Source organism: Henckelia pumila, unplaced genomic scaffold (genome assembly GCF_033568475.1).
Source record: "Henckelia pumila isolate YLH828 unplaced genomic scaffold, ASM3356847v2 CTG_461:::fragment_3, whole genome shotgun sequence".
Classification (NCBI taxonomy): Eukaryota; Viridiplantae; Streptophyta; class Magnoliopsida; order Lamiales; family Gesneriaceae; genus Henckelia; species Henckelia pumila.
The window spans coordinates 11,047,059-11,071,738 of record NW_027331831.1 but is presented as its reverse complement, the minus strand read 5'-3'; the positions used below and the strand labels follow the sequence as shown (position 1 = coordinate 11,071,738).

General features: G+C 33.1%; 2 protein-coding genes across 6 annotated transcripts; both read right to left on the bottom strand.

Moving 5' to 3' along the window:
- Positions 1–13,010: 13,010 nt before the first annotated feature.
- LOC140871991 (uncharacterized) lies at positions 13,011–14,917 on the bottom strand. Its single transcript, XM_073274732.1, has 4 exons — positions 14,826–14,917; positions 13,932–14,727; positions 13,644–13,839; positions 13,011–13,561 (listed from the first exon to the last, which is right to left on the bottom strand). Exons 1-4 carry the CDS (start codon positions 14,915–14,917, stop codon positions 13,011–13,013), a joined length of 1,635 nt encoding a protein of 544 aa, XP_073130833.1.
- Positions 14,918–15,879: 962 nt separating this feature from the next.
- Positions 15,880–22,979, bottom strand: LOC140871483 (F-box/kelch-repeat protein SKIP11-like). Of its 5 annotated transcripts, XR_012147709.1 has the most exons (4): positions 22,620–22,979; positions 20,450–21,927; positions 19,696–19,782; positions 19,111–19,489 (listed from the first exon to the last, which is right to left on the bottom strand). XR_012147709.1 is itself a non-coding variant. In XM_073274014.1 (2 exons), exon 2 carries the CDS (start codon positions 21,850–21,852, stop codon positions 20,527–20,529), a length of 1,326 nt encoding a protein of 441 aa, XP_073130115.1. In that variant the 5' UTR covers positions 21,853–21,927; positions 22,620–22,979; the 3' UTR covers positions 20,429–20,526. The 5 variants fall into 5 exon arrangements, 2 of the variants coding, with proteins under 2 accessions (XP_073130115.1, XP_073130116.1); XR_012147710.1 differs by lacking the exons at positions 19,111–19,489; positions 19,696–19,782 and adding an exon at positions 15,880–16,446; XR_012147708.1 differs by lacking the exon at positions 19,696–19,782 and having other exon boundaries at positions 19,114–19,489.
- Positions 22,980–24,680: the final 1,701 nt, after the last annotated feature.

The following is a 24,680-nucleotide window of genomic DNA, read 5'->3' as shown; positions in this document are numbered from 1 at the left end:
AAAATTTCGGTATACCCATTTCGATATCTATAATTAGCATATCGATTATATCCAAATTTTTTGGTATATCAAGATTTCGGTACAATATCGGTATATATTGTTTTATACCAAAAAATATCATATATTTTATTATTTTTTAAAATTTAAAAATTTATTGATTAAAAATATTATATATTTTAAAATTTTTATATAATATTTCGATAATTGATATATATCGAAATTTTTAAATTTCGTTTTTTTATAATTTGGATGGATTATGGTATAGATCCATCTCATATACTTGACTCTCATAAACTTGACTTTAGCCAATAAACAAGAAGTTTTTGTGATTGATTAATATTTTTACGGATTTTTGTCATAAGATGAGCAAAATACAAAGGCCTTTGAGTGTAGAGTTGTTTCATTCCCTGTTTTTAGCATGTCGAAGCAAACCTGACTCGCATGTCTACTTCCAACCTCAGAAGAACTGCAAATTTTTATCCAGAATTCCATCTCCTATCAAAATCAATTAGAAAATTTAATATCCAACTATGGTAAATTTTACTTGCCTCTACATCATTTCGTTTTTTAGCATAAGCTTACATAAATAAAATTCAGTATAATCGCCAATCGGCTAATAAATCTTATATTTATCCAATAAAAGACTCAAAAAACAATTTACAAATTCGAGTATATGCAATGGCGGAGCCAAGATTATCAATCTACCCGAGGTAAAATTTGAAGCCCTCCAATACTTTAATTTTTTGAATTGAGTTACTCGAGCTAATATCAAATTATTCCAAAATTATTCAAAATTTACATATAAAAAATTTCCAAAAAAATCTGTGTCGCACGGGCTAAAGCCCTAGTAGCACTATACACAGCTTCGCCTTTGAGTATATGACTAGTTACTTCACGTTTTCACTCATTGAAAGAATATCCTAAAAAGGTTTTAGGCAAAATGACATGCTAGCAACATTCATACTCTTTTGTGAAAATCTTAATTGTCACAAAATCTCATATAAAAATTTAATATACTAATAAGTTATTGACCTTTTAAAACTTTTCACAGCATCCCTCCGACTGATGTCGTAATTGCACTCGTTATGATGCAAGTATTTATAGTATTTTCATTGTTTTTTTGCACATGATTTGACCCTATGCCAATTACCACCTTTTTTTGAGAATAAGTTATTCTCTAGTTATTTTTTTTCCCTTTAGGCTATGATCGGATGATATCCTTAGGGTAACCTCATTCATGAATTTGTACATCCAACTTCAGCACAAGACCTACTATGACATATCATTGTCACTTCAAAATTTTAAAACACAAAACTTTGATAACTTTTATCCACAATCTTAAACCCAAAAAATAACTTTTTTATGGGTCTCACTCGTCATTTCTATACACATTATTTCATTCTTATTTATTATCTATATTTAAATTTTACTTTTTATAATATAATAAAAATTATTAACTTAAATAATGTTAAATACGTAAAGTAATTTTATAAATTAATTTTTAATATAATTATATAATTAATTAATCTTTAATAAAAATTTTCTTAACTTAAAGTAAATTAATTAAATATTTATTAATATTTTTATTTTTTTAAATAATTTTTAATGAAAATTTAATTACTATTAAAAAATTCATGAATGTATTAGGAGACACAAAAAATTTAATTCTTTTATATATAATTAAAGGAGGCTGTATCTGGCGTCCAAAATTGGATGCCAACTACAGCCTTAGGAGCTGTACCTGCAGGCTGTCGCGTCCCAAATTTTTCGTTGGTTTAAAACCTACCATTGCAATCACTCTTAATTCTTCATTTGACCCTCATTCTTCAAAAAAAAATTACATCTGGACACTTGAAACACATCATTCCAAAGATCGATATTGGTGACAACTTTGATAGTATAATCTTATATCAATTTTTAATGATTTCTCAAGATTATACAATATAACTCTAAAATAATATATATTTATCCAAATGTCCAATAAATATTTTAAATAAAATAAAAATACTAAATACAATATATGTAAAATAAAGACACATTCGCCCAAACGTGCCCATCTCTAATAGTTGTCTTATAAACTGATAGCGCGTTAGTACCCTTTAATTAATTAATTTTATATTTAATAACTCATTAATAATTGTAATTTCTAATTAATTATCTAAAATATTAATTACTCAAAAAATTAGAATTAAATATATAAATATCTTAATATAAAAATATCGAAATAAACATTAATTTTCAATTCTATTTTCATCTTAATTTATATTTTATTTTAAACATTTCAAAACAAATTATACTTTGTTTTAACGTTCTAAATTTTTGTATCTCATATCTTTTTTTTTTTTTTCCTGAAAGATTAATTTTCTAATTAATCATATCATCTTGTAAAAGAGATATAAATACTCACTAAATTGTTTTTAAAGTAAAATATTATCTATCATAGTTATAAATATATTTGTATATTAACATTCTTCAAAATAAATAAAAAAAACTAATGAAATTAGTTTTAACGGTAAATTAGGGAGAAATCCCCAAACCCAAATGTTTTTTGCTTTCCAGTCCCCATGCCAGTAATTTTACTTTTTCAGTACCTGACCCATGTTAATTCTTAGTTTCAGCTCCCCATTTTACCCAAAATTACCCATATACCTTTTTTTAAAAAAATATATTTTATATATGTTAAATAATAATAAAAAAATGTTCTCCTTCCTTATTCCCTTCATTCTGAACTTCTGATCGATCTCTTTCTCCCTTTCTTCTTCACCAACCCTCATATGCGCATCCTCTTCTGCACATGCGAGATTTAATCAACAAATTTGGCGTGGAAGATGATGAAAAAGTCGCCTAAACCTAAAAAGTCGAAGAACATAAAAAGTACAAAGCAGAAGAAGTCGAGAAATGCTCCTCAAGATTTGAAATCGAAAAGAGCTTCACAACGTAATATTTTTTTGAATATATTTCAGTAATTCTTTTCTATTCTATTTTGTTATTATTGGTTGTTGTTGATTTTACTTATTTTTTTTTCGTATGCTAAATCTTAATCCCTAAATTCTAGGTTTTTTCTTGCTCATCCGCTTACAGATAATTCAAATTCTATGGTTTTTTTCTTGTTCATCCGCTTACAGTTAATTTGTTTTAATATTAAATTGAGTGTTTTTTCTTCCTGATTAAATATAAAAATTATGTTATAGTGGAGAAAATATTTCTCTGTAGTGCAAAAACCACACCCCTGTTTCCTGTTTGGAAGAATTATGGCGGATAGATTTTTAAATTTTTTACGTCGGTTACCTAATTTTGAATGTTAACTTTCGACATCGGTATATTGAAATGAAACTTGTATATTTATTTATTTAGATTGAATTGAATATTCGAAATGCTTATATAATTATAAGGTGGATTTTAAAATCAAGGTAACAATGATTAAAATAGAGATTTTTATCACTTAATTAAATGGTTTTACATTTGATAATGAAAATGTGATGATCATATTTATATTTTGTGTGCTTGTGATTTATATGTAAATTATTTTTCTGTTATTTTTTGTATTATGGTTTATTGATATTTATGTACGTATATATATATATATATATATATGAGTTTAGGAACGACAGTGAAAGAGAACGTTGTTGATGAAGGACAAAACAAGATAAGTACGAAACTCTACTGTAGTCGATGCTCGCCCACTTGTTTTAAAGATGCGATGACAGAACTGAAACCAATTCTAGGACAAAAACAATGGAGTAGGATAAATGAGACTCCTTTTGCTAATTGGGTTGACATTCCCGAACTCGCTGTTAGTAGTCGTAAAGTTGATTTCATATTGAATAGATTTCAGATTGAATCATGTTATTTGACTGTGGGTGATGGTATTATGATTCTTTTTGCTCCAGAAGAGTTTTCTATTATTCTTGGATTGCATCATATTGGCCAGCCTGTAAACTTGGATCTAAGAATGGATTATATATTTGTGGCTCGTCAATTTGGAGGTCAAGTTGGAAAAGCAAAGCGAGCGACAATATATAAAAAACTTATTTCTCTTGCAGGCAGTGATGATGACTTAGAAGTTGATGATTTTGTCCGACTTTATATTTTGTTCATCTTCAACTCCATAATATTTTCCACCGGAAATTATTTTATCCCGAGTTTTATATTTTCTTATCTGGACAATCTTACCACATTCTTTGAATATGCTTGAGGAGATGCCGCGTTTCGATTTATTCAGAGAGAAATACGCAAAACTTATTTCGATGGATGCACTGTTGGATTAATGGTGCGTATTTTGTTACTTTAGTTATTATTGTATTGTTTTATCGATTAATTGACTATTATTTAATTTGGTTTAGGCTTGGGTGTATGAGAGAATGCCTTCTCTAGGTGTACGACGTAGTTTAAAAATGTTCCCTCGCTTGTTTCGGTGGATGGACAGCAAAATCCCATTGAACGAGGAAAAAGCTGAATTATTGCTCAAATCCATAGATTTAACCAAGGTAATTGTTTGATATAATGAATTGTCTTGCCGATATATCCTTTTCCCGAGGAGAAAAAATTGGACGTAAGTATTTTGACCTTTTGTCAAATAATTTTTTTGGAATATGGATAATTGAATGAAAAGTTCAAACCATTAATTAATAGTATACTCAACCATAGGTGTTGAAATTGGCTGACGGTACTACCGATGTAGTAAGATCAGAAGTTGTGAGAAAAAAGTGGTTGTGATTAATAATTGGATGTGTTTTGAATTAGGATGTGGTAGTGTTAGGCGTCGTAGGAAGACAAAGATTGTGATTGAAAAAGAAATGATGGATGTTGGAGTAGAATTTAAATTATAGAGCAAAAATGAGGTTGGATTTGTGACCGAAGAAGATGATCCTATTGAGAGAAATGATGTACATGAGAATACTGAGAGAAATGAAGCGGATGAGAATATGAAGAGAGATGAGAATTTTGAGAGAAATGTTGAGGATGATAATATAGAAAACAGTGAAGGTAATGTGCATATTGTCAGAAACGAGGATGAAGTGAATATTGAAAAAAATGAGAAAGAAATGATTGAAGTTGTTGGAAATTCATCTGAGATTGGATCGTCTAATGGCCATGACCATTACAGTGATCTTAATTTGGTGGTGCAAAATGTTATAAACGAAATTAAGAATGATGTGATATTTGATAAAATTGATGGAACAGCTGAGGAAAGGAAAAGTGTGAGTTGTGTTGGTACCAGTAAAGCAACGATCATGACCAGCTTTCAATTGTCGATCGTGGATATTGTAAGAACAAGGGTTGACCACAAGAAGAAAAAGAAAGCTTCGATCTTTGTGATGCCGCCCAGTTCATCGCCAAGACCTAAGAGAAAGGGTCAAAAACGGGTTTGAAATTCTCTTCATCCTTTTTATTTTGGTTTTATGTATTTCCACACACTGACAATTTTTTGTTCTTTTCTATTGTGTTTCAAAGTGTATTTGTTTGAAGGAGAAGTGCATTGTAGATGTTGATGAGAATGCTAAGAGTCCAATGAAAGATGATCTACATAAATTCAAAGGTAGGACCGATTACTGTGGACATGAAGAAGAAAGTGATGAAGAGAAACAAATTTTGACACACTATCTTTTGATGGAGGAATTGGAGTACACTTATATTAAATGATTTTTTTTTTCCTAACTATTGTTGAATTTATAGATTCAGAAAACATTTACATTTTGTTTTTTTATGTAGTGTCGTATTTGGGAAGACGAGAGTATGATGTTAGATGGTCGAAAATTTTGCCACTTTGTCTTTGGCGAACCCGTTGATTTCGAAATCATAAATGTTTATATGCAAATTATGCAAGCAAAAATTAAGGAATATGGATCTAGAATATATTGTGTGGACACAACGGTTCAGGTTCGTCTTTGCACCCCGATTATGTACGTTTTATTGTCTTTTTTGACCAAATAAGAAGTATGATATGTTTGCAATCTTTGTTCTGCAGAGAGAAATTTTTAATAGACCGAAAGAATATGGTAGTAGACGTAAGTTGCGGAGCGGTGATTATGGAGATTTTATTGCAAACTTGACATCTGCGACTAGGGAAAGATTGAAGCAATTAAACGAGGAACTATTTACAAGATGCAAGTACATCATTTTTCCATTGAATGATAGGTGGCATTGGTTTTTGCTTGTGTATAAAACTGCAGAAGGTGTGTTCAGTATATAAAATTCCTTGCATGATCCATACGCATCTGGCACCACAAATGTTTTTGTGAGTATTAGTACTACCCTATTTGAATGTTTAAGTATAATATTAAGAATGAAATCTTGTAACTTTTAAATTTTGATAGGTATCATTTTTGTCTGGATACATGCGCTTCCAATCTGGTTTTGTCTTAGCTAATGAGGAAGTGGTGACAGAAGAGTGTCGCGATCAAGGTCCAACACTTGAGTGTGGTGTCTATGCACTTATGTTGACCGAATGCTTGGCTAAAGACACAGAGGAAATCTGGGCATATCAAAGGGATGTGAATATGAATGCTTATCGAGCTCGTGTTGCAGCTACCATTTTATCCGATAAGAATGGATTGTTGAAAACCATTTAACTTGTCTGTTATGTTGGTGGTGATTAAGTTTAGATAATTTTGTTGGTGGAAAACATACACACCTTTTGAGAGACAAATCCTTGTATTTGTGGTTAATGATTATGTTTTGATGCCAATTTTTTTTTTGAAATGGTAATTCCAAGTCTTTTCCTATTTATGTCGTACATTTGTGACATTTATGTACTTACACGATAAAATTATGTAACGACAATTGACAAGTTAATCTAAGTACAGATTTGAGTAATTACGGTACAATTATATCATAATAAGGTACATAACTAGTTGAATAATAAATACATTTTAGAAGTTGTCTGACTTGTTACATCAGCCGCTATAAGAAAAAACTTAATTGAAGATGCGAACTAAACAAAAAACAACTCATGTTTATGAGTTTAGACACCAATATTCATAATTTAAGGAATAAAGCAGAAAGAAGAACAAATTTGATGTAGCATGTATGTATTCAAATATCGCCGTCATTAGCATCCTCATGCTTATCATTTAGGGGCATCTCCGCTGCGGCGAACCATGGCGGCCACTGTGGATGGGGTGTTAAAACAAGTAAAAATATATGATCTAGTTCTAGTTCCCAATTTCGCAGATATACAAAATCTTCCAGGTTCCGCAGATGCACTAAAACAAGCCGCATATGCGGTGATTCATTCGTTTTCTTAACTTCTGCAACCTCACGCAGATGCGCCCCTAGCTTCTTCAATTCTCTGCCTGTTTCCGCTTCTGCACCATATTTTCATGCATATGCGATAATTTGTATCTTCAATTCTCTGCCATCTACCGCATCTGCACTTTCTTTTACCGCATATGCGTTCCTTGTTTTCCAAGATTTCTCCCTTTTGCCGCTTCTGCACAGATTTCTCATGCATATGCGCCGATTGTCTTCATCTTTTCAGTTCTTTTAGCTTTTCCAGTTTAGAATTTGTCAAATAGGCGGATACTCATGTAATTCATAAAAATAATTTTCATCATTGGTCATTCATTCCATTTCTTTTCATGACTTTGTATTTACAACCAACAACAACTTCACTCGACAAACAAAATAAAAAAACAAACTTAAAACTCCATACGAACTGAACTCAACTCAAACATACTCACTTTTCATAAAATCTAAATCACCCCCCAAACTTAAACCAAATCATTGTCCCGAATGATTTAAAACAATAAACAGAACAAGGGACATGTACCTCTCGGTACCGAGCATCAGGACTCGGTACCATCATCGTCAGACTCGTCATTGTGCGACCATGGTGGTGGCGGTGGATATGGCACATTGGTAGGAGGGAAATTCTGAGCGAGTGCCGCATTAAAATCATGCACATATGCCATGTGCTCTCGCATTCGCTTCCATTGCTTATGCATTTGCATTTCCAAAGCATCGAAGCGGCCAGAATAGTCACTCCCTTGAGCAGCATGTGAAGGAAGTGCTGGATACGGATGAATCAGTGGAGGGTCAGGCTTGGACGGCTGTGGTGGGGGCTGTGCAATATCGGCCTGTTGTGTCTGATTTTGTTTATCCCTTTCCAATGGCCCAACAAGCACAATAGGAGCACGAGTAGGATGAAGTTGCTCAGTGGCATCCCAAGTCACTCCAGCATAACGACAAAGATCCGTAATCAATGAAACATGGACTAAGCTCCTAAAAGGAGATTTTTTACTAGCAGCGTAAATGGATTGCTGAAGCACTTTACCCGCATTAACCGTCCTTTCTGTGACTAGGCAATACACCAAACTAGCCCTTCCCATCGTAATTTCAAAAGTGTGGCCCGATGGCAACATGCGTGCGGCGACAAACTCATGCCAATTATTGGCGTCCCGGTTAATAAATCTGGAGTACAATGTAATAAGGACACCTTTCTTATTCAATTTTGATTCGACACCCTCAATACAAAGTGCCTGTAGCACGGCAACGGCTGGGAACTCATTCTCAGTGAAAAGCTGATAATCGTCAAATGCAACGTTTGACATTTGATACATGGCGTTGATAGTTTGATCATCAAACGCCACCATTTTCCCTCGCACTTTCACTTTTTATTCATCATGTTTCACCATTAGATTGGCATAGAACTCCCGAACAATAGACATGACAACCTCGGGAGGTTGTTTGACGAATGCTTGCCAATTACGTCGCCGTGCTTCAATCAAAGTTTTAGCGTGTAAGTCCCTCATATAAATTCCCCGCTCTTTATGCATACTTTTGAGGGACAATTCAACAAAATTTGCAGCCACGACGTCATTCCAAAACCTATTTTTATCAAAATATGGCTGTCCCGAAGATGACGAGGTCGATCCCTTTCCTTTTGTTTTTTGTGGCATCTTTGCACTCAATTCAACCAATTATCACCAAATAACCCACTAATCACAAGCAACAAGTGCACAATAAAGATTTCAACAGCTCAGCCCCTTCACACTCTCTTATACAATTTATCAAACACCTTGTGTACGTAAGGCTAACTCTATTTTCCTTCTCAATTACTCAATACCAATTCAACCAACATAAGAGGGATAGCCAAGTACCTACTTCGATGTAGTAGACTTTGGCAAAAGCAGAGGCAATTCGGAGACTTTTGTGTAGAGTTTTCCCACGATGGAGCATGAACCCTCTATTCTCAGAGATAGCTTCAACTGGAGAGAGTGAAGTATTGCAATACTCAAGTTTGGATGCCGGAATAATTCATGCGCACTGGCCGGACCTTGAGCTTTGCAAGAGTAGATCACTCTTTTGAGGATATTGGGGGCGTGAAGATGGAGTTAGGGATTTTAAAGTGAAGATGGGCCGCTTCTGCGTAATTTTGTACCAGAAAAATAAAGAAAACTTAAATTTGGGCTCAAATATTGAAATAGTAGAGTACATATTTAAGTGAATTAGGTACAACCAAGTCTATTTTTAAGTACATATGACAGATAATAAAGTACATATCATGGTAAAACAAGCACATTGCAAGAAAGTGAGACTTGATGAATTTTATGTCTAAGATATTAAAACCATTTGGTATCTACTCAATAGAGTATAACTGACGTATAATCACAAGCATGACCTCGGATTTATTCACTAAGTTGATGAGGTGAATATAGGACATACATGTTCACTTTTGGTAGTTAATAAAGTATGGTGACAAATAAGCACTAACCAATAAATATTGAAAGAACTAATGAGAGTACATGTTTCAGAAAATTAGGTACATACAAGTCTATCACGAAGTACATATGACCGATAATAAAGTACATATCGTGGTAAAACAAGCACATTTCAAGAAAGTGAGACTTGATGAATTTCATGTCTAAGATATTAAAACCATTTGACATCTACTCAATAGAGTATAATTGACGTATAATCACAAGCATGGCCTCGGATTTATTTACTAAGTTGATGAGGTGAATATAGGACATACATGTGCACTTTGGGTAGTCAATAAAGTATGGTGACAAATAAGCGCTAACCAATAAATATTGAAAGAACTAACGAGAGTACATGTTTAAGTAAATTAGGTACAGACAAGTCTATCACGAAATGCATATGACAGATAATAAAGTACATATCGTGGTAAAACAAGCACATTGAAAGAAAGTGAGACTTGATGAATTTCATGTCTAAGATATTAAAACCATTTGGTATCTACTCAATAGAGTATAATTGACGTATAATCACAAGCATGACCTCGGATTTATTCACTAAGTTGATGAGCTGAATATAGGACATACATGTGCACTTTAGGTAGTCAATAAAGTTTGGAGAAAAATAAGCACTAACCAATAAATATTGAAAGAACTAACGAGAGTACATGTTTAAGTAAATTAGGTACAGACAAGTCTATCACGAAGAACATATGACAGATAATAAAGTACATATCGTGGTAAAACAAGCACATTGCAAGAAAGTGAGACTTGATGAATTTCAAGTCTAAGATATTAAAACCATTTGGTATCTACTCAATAGAGTATAATTGACATATAATCACAAGCATGGTCTCGAATTTATTCACTAAGTTGATGAGGTGAATATAGGATATACATGTGCACTTTGGGTAGTCAATAAAGTATGGTGACAAATAAGCACAAACCAATAAATATTGAAAGAACTAACGAGAGTACATATTTCAGAAAATTAGGTACAGACAAGTCTATCACGAAGTACATATGACCGATAATAAAGTACATATCGTGGTAAAACAAGCACATTGAAAGAAAGTGAGACTTGATGAATTTCATGTCTAAGATATTAAAACCATTTGGTATCTACTCAATAGAGTATAATTGACGTATAATCACAAGCATGACCTCGGATTTATTCATTAAGTTGATGAGCTGAATATAGGACATACATGTGCACTTTAGGTAGTCAATAAAGTTTGGTGAAAAATAAGCACTAACCAATAAATATTGAAAGAACTAACGAGAGTACATGTTTAAGTAAATTAGGTACAGACAAGTCTATCACGAAGAACATATGACAGATAATAAAGTACATATCGTGGTAAAACAAGCACATTGCAAGAAAGTGAGACTTGATGAATTTCAAGTCTAAGATATTAAAACCATTTGGTATCTACTCAATAGAGTATAATTGACATATAATCACAAGCATGACCTCGGATTTATTCACTAAGTTGATGAGGTGAATATAGGATATACATGTGCACTTTGGGTAGTCAATAAAGTATGGTGACAAATAAGCACAAACCAATAAATATTGAAAGAACTAACGAGTGTACATATTTCAGAAAATTAGGTACAGACAAGTCTATCACGAAGTACATATGACCGATAATAAAGTACATATCATGGTAAAACAAGCACATTGCAAGAAAGTAAGACTTGATGAATTTCATGTCTAAGATATTAAAACCGTTTGGCATCTACTCAATAGAGTATAATTGATGTATAATCACAAGCATGACCTCGGATTTATTCACTAAGTTGATGAGGTGAATATAGGACATACATGTGCACTTTTGGTAGTCAATAAAGTATGGTGACAAATAAGCACTAACAAATAAATATTGAAAGAACTAACGAGAATACATATTTCAGAAAATTAGGTACAGACAAGTCTATCACGAAGTACATATGACCGATAATAAAGTACATATCGTGGTAAAACAAGCACATTGCAAGAAAGTTAGACTTGATGAATTTCATGTCTAAGATATTAAAACCATTTGGTATCTACTCAATAGAGTATAATTGATGTATAATCATAAGCATGACCTCAGATTTATTCACTAAGTTGATGAGGTGAATATAGGACATACATGTGCACTTTGGGTAGTCAATAAAGTATGGTGACAAATAAGCGCTAACCAATAAATATTGAAAGAACTAACGAGAGTACATATTTCAGAAAATTAGTTATAGACAAGTCTATCACAAAGTACATATGACCGATAATAAAGTACATATCGTGGAAAAACAAGCACATTGCAAGAAAGTGAGACTTGATGAATTTCATGTCTAGGATATTAAAACCATTTGATATCTACTCAATAGAGTATAATTGACGTATAATCACAAGCATGGCCTCGGATTTATTCACTAAGTTGATGAGGTGAATATAGGACATACATGCGCACTTTGGGTAGTCAATAAAATTTGGTGACAAATAAGCACTAACCAATAAATATTGAAAGAACTAACGAGAGTACATATTTCAAAAAATTAGGTATAGACAAGTCTATCACAAAGTACATATGACTGATAATAAAGTACATATCATGGTAAAACAAGCACATTGCAAGAAAGTGAGACTTGATGAATTTCATGTCTAGGATATTAAAACCATTTGGTATCTACTTAATAGAGTATAATTGACGTATAATCACAAGCATGGCCTCGGATTTATTCACTAAGTTGTTGAGGTGAATATAGAACATACATGTGCACTTTGGGTAGAGTATGTTGTACCATATGTGTAGATTAAGTGAACCTGATTTCTTAGTATATGTAATAATATTCAGTAAACAAATCCGACATGTGTTGGTCATTTATAAAACTAGCTATGTGCGTACAAAAAAACAATCATCCGTGTTAATGTATCCAGCGACACCAAATAACAACACCATCAAGGTTAAACATCAATGATAACAAGCATATCAATATGTTGTGCACAATACAAACACAAGAACCATCTAGGCAACGCTAAACCATAAATAACTAGAAGTCCACAAAGTTCAGACTAAAATGTCTAAGAACTGAAACCATTAAACTAAAACTAAACAACAAATCCACCACTGGAACGTGTATGCTTCCTAGCAGGCAAATCCACGATCAATTGCCCTTCCTCTCTCCTTTTTCTGCTGCAGAAATGTAAAAAAAGAAATTAGTTATCAATACTTCGTAATAATCATATATAATAAGAAAGGATGTCGAAAAGTAAATCATTATAAGTGCACTCAATATTGAGATACTATTTCAATTAACCATATAAACCTATTCTATGGCTTCTTTGCAACTACGTCTGTTGTGCCCTGACTTATGACAACGACCACACTTTGACACACGTGTTTCAACTTGAGACGGAATCCTTTTAGTCCTTCTACGGCCTGGTTGACTTCGTATATCCGGAGCATTGATTACAGATCCTTCATCATTGTTGGTCTCGTACATGTCAAATGTCGTTATGGGATTGATCATTCCTTTATATGCTTGAGGATACATTTCAATATGGAAATACCGATCACAAAAAGCATATAGCGACATCGACTTTGATTTAATTGCTGCACAAGCATGCTTGCACGGAAGCATATTAATCTGCCAAGATCTGCATGAACAAGTCCATTCATTCAAATCTACCACAAATGATTTATCACCATCAACTACCTCAAATTTCCAACCACATGATCTGTTAATACTCAAGTTTCTGGATTCAATATATGTGCTAGCTAGAGCCTTCTCCTTCTTTGGGCTTAATTCCTGAACCATGACTGATGTTATTTCACGTCGTTTGTGCATCATGTTCATGATTTGCACACGTACATGATCTACCATAGAAACAATAGGAAAGAGGACGAGCTGGTTTAACCCAGTTGTTCCAACATTCGGTAATGTTATTATTTATAACACCCCATCGTCTTCCAGGAAACAAAACATTTGCCCAACTTTGTGGATCAAAACTTGTGATAAAAGTACTAGCACGAGGCATGGATTCCAAAATATTATTAATATGTCGTGTAAATTCTTGTTGTGAAGGGGCATATGCAGCTTTCTTGAACACAGATGACCAATGTTTTTTGTTGTGTATCGGATAACTTCGCAAGACCTTCAATGACAAGAAACTTAACACATTTATATGACCATCAATAAATAATACTATTTCAAGATTTCAAACAATAAAATAAATTACTTACTAACCTGCTCCACAAAATTATCCACCAAGTGCCTCAAACAATAAGCATGGTGACTTCTCGAAAATAATAGTTTAACAACCTTGATAATACTGGGATGTCTATCTGAGAAAAAAGTGAAATTTTCAAACACCATGATATGTTGCAAAACAAGGACACCTCTCAAATGAAAACAAAACCATTTCCAATTCGAATCATTCTCAGCATCCACTACAGCGTACGCCAATGTAAAAAGATTATCACTGGCATCTTTTGCCACTGCAAGTAGGATACTACCTTTATATTTGTTCTTAATATGAGTTCCATCAAGAAAAATCATTGGTTTACAACCAGTAGCAAAACCAACTACACATGCATTAAAACAAAGGAATAACCATTTGAATTTATTAGTTACTATATCAATCTCACAATCTGCCACACTACCAGGATTTGTTTCTCTAACTGCACGACAATACCCTCTCAATTTGTCATAACATCCCTTATCTGAGCCATGGAGATCATGCATAGCTAATTCCTTGCCCTTCCAAGCCTTGTGATACTCTAAATCTATTCCAAAATCTCTGTGTACATCTTTTACCATTGCACAGGGACGGTAAGATGGCTCTTCCCTCAATTTATCCTTCATCAAATATGCGACCCAAGCTGAATCAGCTCTTGGATGTCCTCTACCAGATAAATTGTCCTCTCCACAAGTGTGTTGTAAATTGCATTTTCTGATCCCAAATAGATTGTCCGCCTTATTTCTGGATGCATAAACTCGCCACTTGTAATTATGTTCAGTACAAACAACAATAATCTTATCTCTATCATTTTTGGCATACAAAAATGAGCGTCTTATAGAAACCAAATATTTTTTCATATAAATTCTAAATTCTGCAGCATCTTTGAATGTTTGGCCCACCCCACGGATGCAATGAAACCAAGAATCAAGAGAATTTTGTATGGGGGCCTTTTCAAGCTCATTATCACTTCTGGATTGTCAGTCAACTTCATCGTCCCTTATGAATTTCACAACCATAACTTCAGAATTACTTTTAAGATAAATCAACATTAAAAATCACCAGAAAACTATAACGAAGTACAAAAATAAAGTCACGCTTTCAAACTCTATCTATACATAAATATAACAAAAAATTACCGAAGTAAATAGTATAGACAGTGCAAAAAAAAAAAGGGAACGAGTTAATTATACCCAGGGGCGTAGCCAGAAAAAAATATCATCCTGGGCTGATCGATTAAATTTGATAAAAAAATATAAATTAAATATTTATATATTTTTTAAAAAAAACTACTTTATAATCAAGGTCAAGGAACACGTTCAACACATTTAATGATAACTACAAATACTATATAGTGACACAAAAAAATATAAACCACTAAAGATGTGATCGATGTTTCAAATGAGCTAACTCCCAAAAAATTTTGGTTGTTGTAAAAAAAAAAAAGTTTCACAATATAATATATTAATTATTCTCCTTAAATGATATCCTTACAATATACTCAAAATAAAAAATATGATACGTCAAGTAATATAGTACATCTTGAAAAAAATTTAAACGTAAACCACTCAAAAATACCTCATTTATGATAAAAAAATATATATATATATATATGAAGAAACTTTAAAAAGCAAAAATTTTCATTTTCATTCTCTAAATAAAATCAACAAAATTTATAAATCCTACAAATAAACACTTGAAAATAAGGATCATTTCTATTTTAAAATTAAGAAATTAAAAAAAATGACATATAAAATCATAGAAACTAAATGAAATTAAATCATTTTAAAAGCCACTTCATAATTATTTAAAAGAAACCCACGATTGCATACATTAATAAAATCTAGGAGTTAAAAAACAACAAAATCTAATATAGAAAATACAAAAATATTGATAAAATTTTAAATTTTAGAACAACTGGGAAGAAACATAAATGAAAAAATGACTTGAATAAGAGTTGTTTTCTCCTTCTTTGATTTTGTTTAAAAAAATCAAACAAAACAAGTTTCACAAATCACAAATATATTTTAGAAAATAAATTAGATCAAGTGTTGGGCTAATTAAAAATTTTAACTTGGGATAAAATTACATATAAGCTATAACTAAAATTACATATATGTTATAACTAATAATAAAAAAGAAAAATCAACCATGGGCTGGAGCCCACCCCAGCCTTTGGGGTGGCTCCGCCCCTGATTATACCTCTCAGTATTTAAGCCTTCTATAGTCTGATCTTTTTTCTCGGCCCTCAATTCAATCATAGTCAGCCTCATACACATGTAAAGATGTATCATATTACGGACATCATCATTGTTGTTCAAGGTAACATACATCTTGTACTGTGGAGCTATGTATTGTAGTGACATAGATTGAGGATTAATTTGTTCATATTTGCTTGACAAACTCTGAAATAAATCATCCAAACTAGATCCACTCATAATTGAAATCACAAATAATTTCTCATTACATTTGCAGCAACCCAAAAACGCAAGGTTGGAAGAAGACCCTGCTCCAGATTCCATTCTGCAAAAATAAAAGTTGTTTTTCAATCAATAAAAGTTCTCGCATATGATATTTGTAGCACTATAATTCATTTAAAGCTGAAATAAGTAACATTTCATCTTTCAACAACACAAATCAAACAAAATTTCACGTACAAGCATTTCAAACAAAGAACTATATAATAATTCATAAATATAACCCCATAGTCATTTAAAAAAATGTCAATCTAAACCAAATGTTATTATTTAATACATAGAATTTTTCGTGCAATATTGGATTAAGAGTTTTATGAAAATCATATACACGAGAACCATGGATTTGGGTATTAAAAAATACAAAAAAATGAAGATAACATTACAAAATATTAGAAGCAAAAAAAAATGGTGAGTGAATTGCACAACAATATCATCTTCTTCGGATACAAAAAAATCGTTGGTAGATAGATGCGTAACAAGGATTGGCTTTTGTGGGGACTGGATGCTAAATCATGTTTAGGATTGGGCATTTTTTTCCAATTCACCCAAATAACAACTAAAATCATGATTCTATTTATCAATTTTGTGAATTTAGATAATAACTCATACAATCAATTTTAACAATCACCGCATAACAAATTCTTGCAGGCTTCATGTGAAGATGTATCATATTACGGACGTCATTGTCATTGTTCAAGGTAACAAACATCTTGTACTATGGAGCTATGTATTGTAGTGACATAGATTGACGATTAATTTGTTCATATTTTCACAACAAACTTTGAAATATATCATCCAAACTACATCCGCTTATAATTGAAATCACGAACAGTTTGTCATCTCACTTGCAGCAACCAAAAAATTCAAGGTTGTAACAACACCAGACTACAGAGTCTATTCTACAATAATGAGTGTTGTTCCTATAAGTAAACAAATTACAAATCAAAATAAACCATACACATGCTGCCGGAAGAGTTTTTTTTTCAAAATTTAAACTTACAGCTTCAAGGGTCTTGAATTTAGTTCTTCGGAGTTTTGATACACAACTTCAAAAGATAAGGCTTCCAATAGCTTCGATCTTCATTGACAAAGCTTACAAGAGATTTGATAATTTAACTTGAAAAAGAGTTTCGATTCTCACAGAAAAAACTTTCAATGGCTTCGATTCTCACAAAAAAAAAAGCTTATGATGTCTTCCACTCTCAATAATTATGCTTCAACTCTTACGATTTCAGACAAGGGTTTCGAACATTTTATATTGGGAAAAGAAAGAAAAGAGAAATTGAGGAAGGAAGCACGTGTGATGTTTCTGGAGGGCAAATTGGTAAAGTTGTTTGGTTGGGGAGCTCAAACTAATGAAATATATGAGTGAGGGATTGAGAAATGAAATGAATTGACAAAGGGACTGAAACCTAAACTAAGTTTGGATTTGGGGATTTATGAGTGATTTACCCTAATTTTAATATTTAATTTTTACCAGTATAATCTTATATATATATATATATAGATAGATATTACATAAAATTTTATATTGTAAAAACTGTCATTAAATTGCTAGAGGATAATAAAAAATTGCACATCCTAATATTTTTTATATTTTTGTGAAAATAAAATTCACAAATGCTTTGTATACCTGTACGAAAATGAGTAAAACCTTGAGATACAGTATAAATAATACTTTTTTTTTGAGGATGTAATAACACTAAAATTTAACATCAAATTAAATTATTATTTTTTATTTGTATATGTGATTGTGATCATTTTTTAAAATTTCGTTGCTAACATATAAAGGTTTGTATGTGAGTTTTTTTAAGGTAAGCTAAAATGTATTATATAGGAATTGAACATAAAAAAAAATATTGTTCATAATAAATTGATTAGATAAAGTGGATTATTATTAATAATACTGATGCATACAAATATTATAAGGACAAAAATATATTTTAATATTAAACATACATATATTTTTCAAAAAATCTAAAATTTATATATCAAAATATTTTAAATTATTCCTCATATTTAAATTTTTTTGGTTGGTCTCTGACTAACATGAATATTGTCATATAATCTATTCAAGAGTTAGATATTCATTCACATGTACTTCATAAATCCTCCCTATTTATTTATTTTTTATTTTTTTATTTTTTCGACAGCTTTTGTTTCTTTTGTACTGAATATGGTCCATACCATTAGCTGTTTCCCTAAATATACTTTTAGGGGTAAGAAAGAAGAAAAAAGTAATTTATTTTTTGTAAAAAGAGAGGGCAATAGAGTCAAATCATGAGCAAAAAACACCAAAATATAAATATATACAATTTAGCACATACATCCCCAACTGATAAGAGTTCAACCCACCAACTCTACGACATGGGTCACAGGGATACTATGAGCAAAATTTATAAAAGTTTAAGGACATATTAAAATTTTATAGATGTTTATGACAGTTAAGATTTTCACTGACACCAGACGCCATTAGCCCCAAAATGACTTGTTTTGTAAACATTTTTTTTAAGGCAAAAAGACATCATGTTATCCCAACCCGCTTGACTAATTCCTCAAGGTTGCAAGATATCTCTGCATATCACAGCAAAAACCAAGACCAACTTAAGGTTCTGGCCAAGGGAAACATAATGAAGAAAACAGACGATCAAATTTGTCGCTCGAACGACAATCACCACGCCTCATACATCACAGGAAAGCACAGTTCACCACGTTAAAATATGCTGCTATAGTGCTATTGTCATTCAACATAACACAAAGGACCAAATGCTTAAATAACATTGTACGTGACCGTATAGTACAACAAAATCGTATACCGTGGGGAAAAAACATGAAAGAAAGAAAGAAGAAAGTTCTTGCATGAATGTTTCAATCACCTGTGGAGACATGACTACATCTAGCACCAGATACAATCAACTTTTTTCGGTGCCAAGGGATCATCATGTGTAGGGCCACGCGAGTGCGATCATCGTGTTGGTGTTGGTGTTAACATGTTGCAACAATCTTTAGCAAGTTGATTTATTTTTTACGCTAAGATGACACGGCTTTGGGGAAAATGGTAGCGTTAGAACTGGAGGAGATACGTATACCTGTACCCAAGTCAATTTTATGAAAAGAATTATGTAGCTCTTAGTCCAGCATAGTTTGGGTAAAGTTAAAAGCACTTCAAATCATATCCTTGTAAATGCCTAACAATTGCACAGTGCAGCAGATTCAAACACCGAGGCCGATGGTATGCTATTCATGAAGTGATCCAAAATCAATGCATCTAATGAAAGATGAGAGTCCCTCCTACCTGCTAACCACTCCCATGTAGGACATAACATCACACACCCCTTGAGAAGCTCACGTTCGCGTCTTATCAGTAATCAGAGTATGAAATCTAGTCCATATTGTGAAAACATCTTATCAGTAATCAGAGCATGGAATCTAGTCCATATTGTGAAAACGTCTAACATCGATGCTACTTCTGCTCCATTGCTTCTTAACAACAACATCGATATTAGAGCACCAACAACTTCAAACCAAAAGAATAACCATCTATGCACTTACTAGCCATTCTATATTTGCTTGTGGAGACAAGGACATAACAAATTTGATAGATGAAAAATGCCGAACCAAAAGACAACGTTCAGTGAAAGATCATTCCATAAGAAATATATCAAAAAATGATTTGTCCCCGCATATCCTAACATTCATTAGCGTCAATACACAAATACTTGCAAATAAACACGATAAGATATTGATTTCTGGATGATACCAAGAAAATTGGGAACCAATGAAAATAAGAACACTAATAGACAACCAACTCTCCCCCTTCAAGATGTTAAACCTGTTTCTGTTCATAGTGATGCCATAATCGGGATCTCCTTGTATCACTCAAATGGGAGAAGACAGCTCAAAGAAAGAAACATTGATTAAATTTCAACTATCATACTCAAGATAACCTGAGAAAACATTCCAATTGATCTCGAGTAAAATCAGATAAATCCTCTATCCCCCTACAATTCCAAAAGATGGAAAAAAAATTAAAAGTTTGGATAAATTACCCATTAGCAAGAAGCTGGTTGTATATATGATCTTGAAACAACATAATGATACAAACAGTGCCTCCATCTGTAATTATTCAGCACCCCATCACAGCACAATTATAAACGAAACTTCCAGATCTTTTTCGACCAAGCATTTCCCATTGAGGCGGACCTTCGCTAGGAACCCAGGAATTAACTTCAATAAACCCTTCACCGGCATTTTGGAGGCCCCCAATCACAATTAGCCGATCACCACATGCCCTAAAAGCTAAACCCCAACCATACATAGAGTCCATTCTTTCTGGCAATCGTCCTACTGTAACCCAAACTCTATTAATCTTGTCGTATTTTCTCACCTCCATATCAGCATGATCTGCTGCATATAGTTCATTATTTACAACAGCAATTAGTGGTGGCGCTTCTGATGTTGCAGGCATATCAACCCTTGCGGTTCGCACAGGCGACATGTTCGGGATTTCAGTCCAAATCCCAGTTTCCAAATCATATTCCTCACCAGAAGTGAGAAGCTTTGAATCAGCTCCTCCAAACCCTCCAACGACATAAAATTTACCATCCATAAACACCCCAGAACACATTTTTCTTGATTGGTTCATGTTCGGGAGTGTTGTCCAGGTACCCAAATCAGAATTGTATAATTCAGCAGAACTAAAGATGTTAGCACGTGAATCACAGCCACCAGCCAGTATCGCAATTTCTCTGAGACTTGCTGAACCGAACAAACATCGAGGTGAGTTCATACTCATCCCTGTAGTCCACGTGTTCGTTAACAAACTATATCGATAAATCACGTGCGACATAAGATCCCTTCCAAAGACAAGAAGCTCGGTTCCAACAGCCAAAGACTCCTTATCTGAAAACACAAAACAGTCATTGGGATTCATTCTTGGTAACTGCATCCACCGGCGGCTCCTAGGGTCAAAGGCTTCCCATTCGAGCAGCTGGCATGAAAAATAAACCCAATGCTCGACCACACCGCTTTGCCTCCTCAATCTATACAGATCACCACTTCTAATAAGTGAACGGAAACTCCCGTTCAAGGATGCAATAACTCCATAATCAGCTCTAGAACATCTAATGAGGCAACTGATGGAGTTGTCGCGCCCAATGGCAGCAATTAAAGAACTCATATCAGAATTATCACCAGCATGTCGTTTACTGTCAGATTGGTTCGAAAGGGCATTTAAAATTCCACCAATCGATAATGTGGTATCAATCTGATCTCCGTTATGTTTCAACTTCTTTCTTACAGCCACTTCTTCCTCTTCATTTGTCTCCAACATTCTATTGTTCTGCTGAACCTCGACTTTCTCAAGCCGGTAATTCAGGCAAGGCCAATTGCCTTCTCGATCGCAGGTCCTCGGATAATCCCTCGAAACCAAGCAAGCCCGGTCTTCCAACATGTCTTACAGATCCAAACCAAAAGGAAGCAACGATTTTTCTATTCAAACCAACCAAATGCTTCTTCCTAATGGGCACTGCAAGATATTCACAAGCACAGACCCGAATTTTAGAAATACTATTATAAAAAAGATTTAGTTCACAAAAGAAATCAGAAAAAATTCCACCAAGATTCTTGTACTATTCATCACTATAAGTTTCCATGAACAAAATTTATAAATCCTAAAACAACGAATAGATTAGGAAAAAAAACACCAAGGACGGAAAGTTAACACCACCGACCAGAACCGATCCAAATTCAATAAAATTATCTACAGATAAATGCTCATCAACACACAAAAAAAAAGGGAGCGATATTCGCACAAAAACAACGACAAAAACCAGTGAAAAAAGCTTTGGAAACGCAGAAACAGCAAAAATTAGGGAAACCCAGATTCAACAACACCTCAAAACACAGCGATAATAACGGCTTTCAATAAACGGAAACATGCATAAATCCAGAAAAGCAGCACAGATAGATCCCCAAAATTCAGATCAAACAAAAGCCACCTACCAAAACTCGAAAAAAATACTCAATCACGCCCAAAGCTTGAATCTTGAATTGGTTTTGCAATCAACAACCCAGACTAGATCTATCGCCACAACCCCCCCCCCCCCCCCCCCCCCCCCCCCCCAAAAAAAAAACTCAATAATCTGAAGTCATCATAGAAAGAAAGCAAAATAAATCCATAATTGACTAAAAAAATTCTTAATCACAGGGAAAACTTACATATGTTTGTGGATAAGAACAAAGAAAAGAAAGATTTGTATTTAAATACAACAGCCCTTTCTTTCTCTTCCCCCTTTACAGGTATCTATGCATGTATACACTCTTGTGTTTTGTGTGTTTCTTTCTTTTGCCTTTATTTCTCTTATTTTAAGCTTTATTCATATATATATATATATAATAAGCTTTATATATATGTGTGTGTGGGTGAAAGTGAAGAGCAAGAACTGCAGTTTCGATCTTTGGTTATGTAGTAAGAGAAATCCTTCGGATTCTCACGGCAAATCAAGCAAAGGCTTTGGGCTTTGGAATTTGGCTTTGGGCATAATCTTTAGAGCACCCCTTTATCTCTCTTTATTTGTATTTACCAATTTTATGAATAAAACTTATGTCTTACCATTTGCTTTAGAAAGAGAAACGAAATTCCATGTTTTTTTTGGGTGACAAGATTCCTAAACCGGCTTACGTACGCACTATATTTATAAAACGTTTTTATAAAATAATTTTTTGCAAAAAAATTATAAAATGTTTTATGAATTAATATATGTTTTTGATAGTTATTCTATAAAATCATTTTTATAATTGAAAATTTGGATGTTTTTTTAAAAAAATTATAGTTAAAAATAATTGAGAGATATTGAACAACAATCTTATGAAAAAATTTCAATTCTCATTTAACCTGTTTTTTTTTATTTTAAAATTATCAAAGCATTTTATGCAGATTCAAAATGAATTCTATTCCATGACTATACACACATTCGCCTCAGTTTATTATTACGAGTGAGAACCGCTTACGCGCTAGTATCTAGATAATAAAAAATACATACAAACTCCAGTAAGAAGATCTCGCGGGTCAATTTAATGATACATATCTCCTATTCAACCGACTCATGATAAAATATTATTTTTTATGCCAAAAGTATATTTTTCGTTGTAAATATGGGCCGGGTTAACCAATCTCACATACATAAATCTGTGAGACCGTCTCACATGATACCTACTCTAAAAAATAATACTTTTGATATAAAAAAAATATTTTCTCATAGATCGAGTTGTATAAGATATCTGTATCACAAAATCGAACTCGTGAAACTGTTTCATAAAAGTTTTTGTGAGCGACCACTAATACCCACAGTGGTGCGGAAAAAACAAAAACAAAAACAAAAACAAAAACCACTAAAATCCACGGACGATTTTTAGTGGCCGATCACAAAAATCTTGCACCCTATAGTGCAAGAGATCAAAATTATATATATATATATATATATATACTGCACCCTAGGGTGCAGAAAAACTATGTGCGACCACTAAAACCCGGCTACCGGGTTTTAGTGGTCGCACACAATTTTTCTACACCCTAGGGTACAGGGGATCAGAGGTGTATCATTTACGCCAATGTGTAGGGTATCATGGACGTCAGTTCTATCTTTTTATTTTTTAATTTTTTTTTTACATTTCACGATATATTCGTGCGAAAAACTAATTTTTTTTTAAAAAAAATGAGATGGCATCCATCGATACTCACGCAATAATATGCAAGGTATCATTTCTACATAGATATCATGGACGATGTTCATTTTGCAACCATGTTATGACACCACCGTGACACCTTTTATCTCTTATAACTTATTATATATTAGTGATTAACGCACTCAAAAATTTACGTGCATAAATGGTTAAATAATTAATCGTATCTATGGCAATTCGTAATATTGTTGAAAAAGTTGAATGAAAATGGTTAAAATACAGTTGACAAAGTATGAAAACAGAAATGGTGTGCGCTCGAGCGCAAATTTCTGCACGCTCGAGCGCGCCTGGCCCAAAAGAAGAGGCCAGGCAGAAAAGGTGCGCGCTTCTGCGCGCTCGAGTATGCCTGGTGCACTCCAGCGCGCAATTTTGTGCGCTGGAGCGCGAAGCCATGCCTGGCTTTCCAGGCTGCAGTTTATCTTCGATAGTTGCACCTCTTCGAGTCCATTTTCTTGTATGGATTGAATAACAGTTATTATATGATATATATTCATTCCAAGACACATCTAAAGAATGGCAGATGTGGTTTCTACAAAA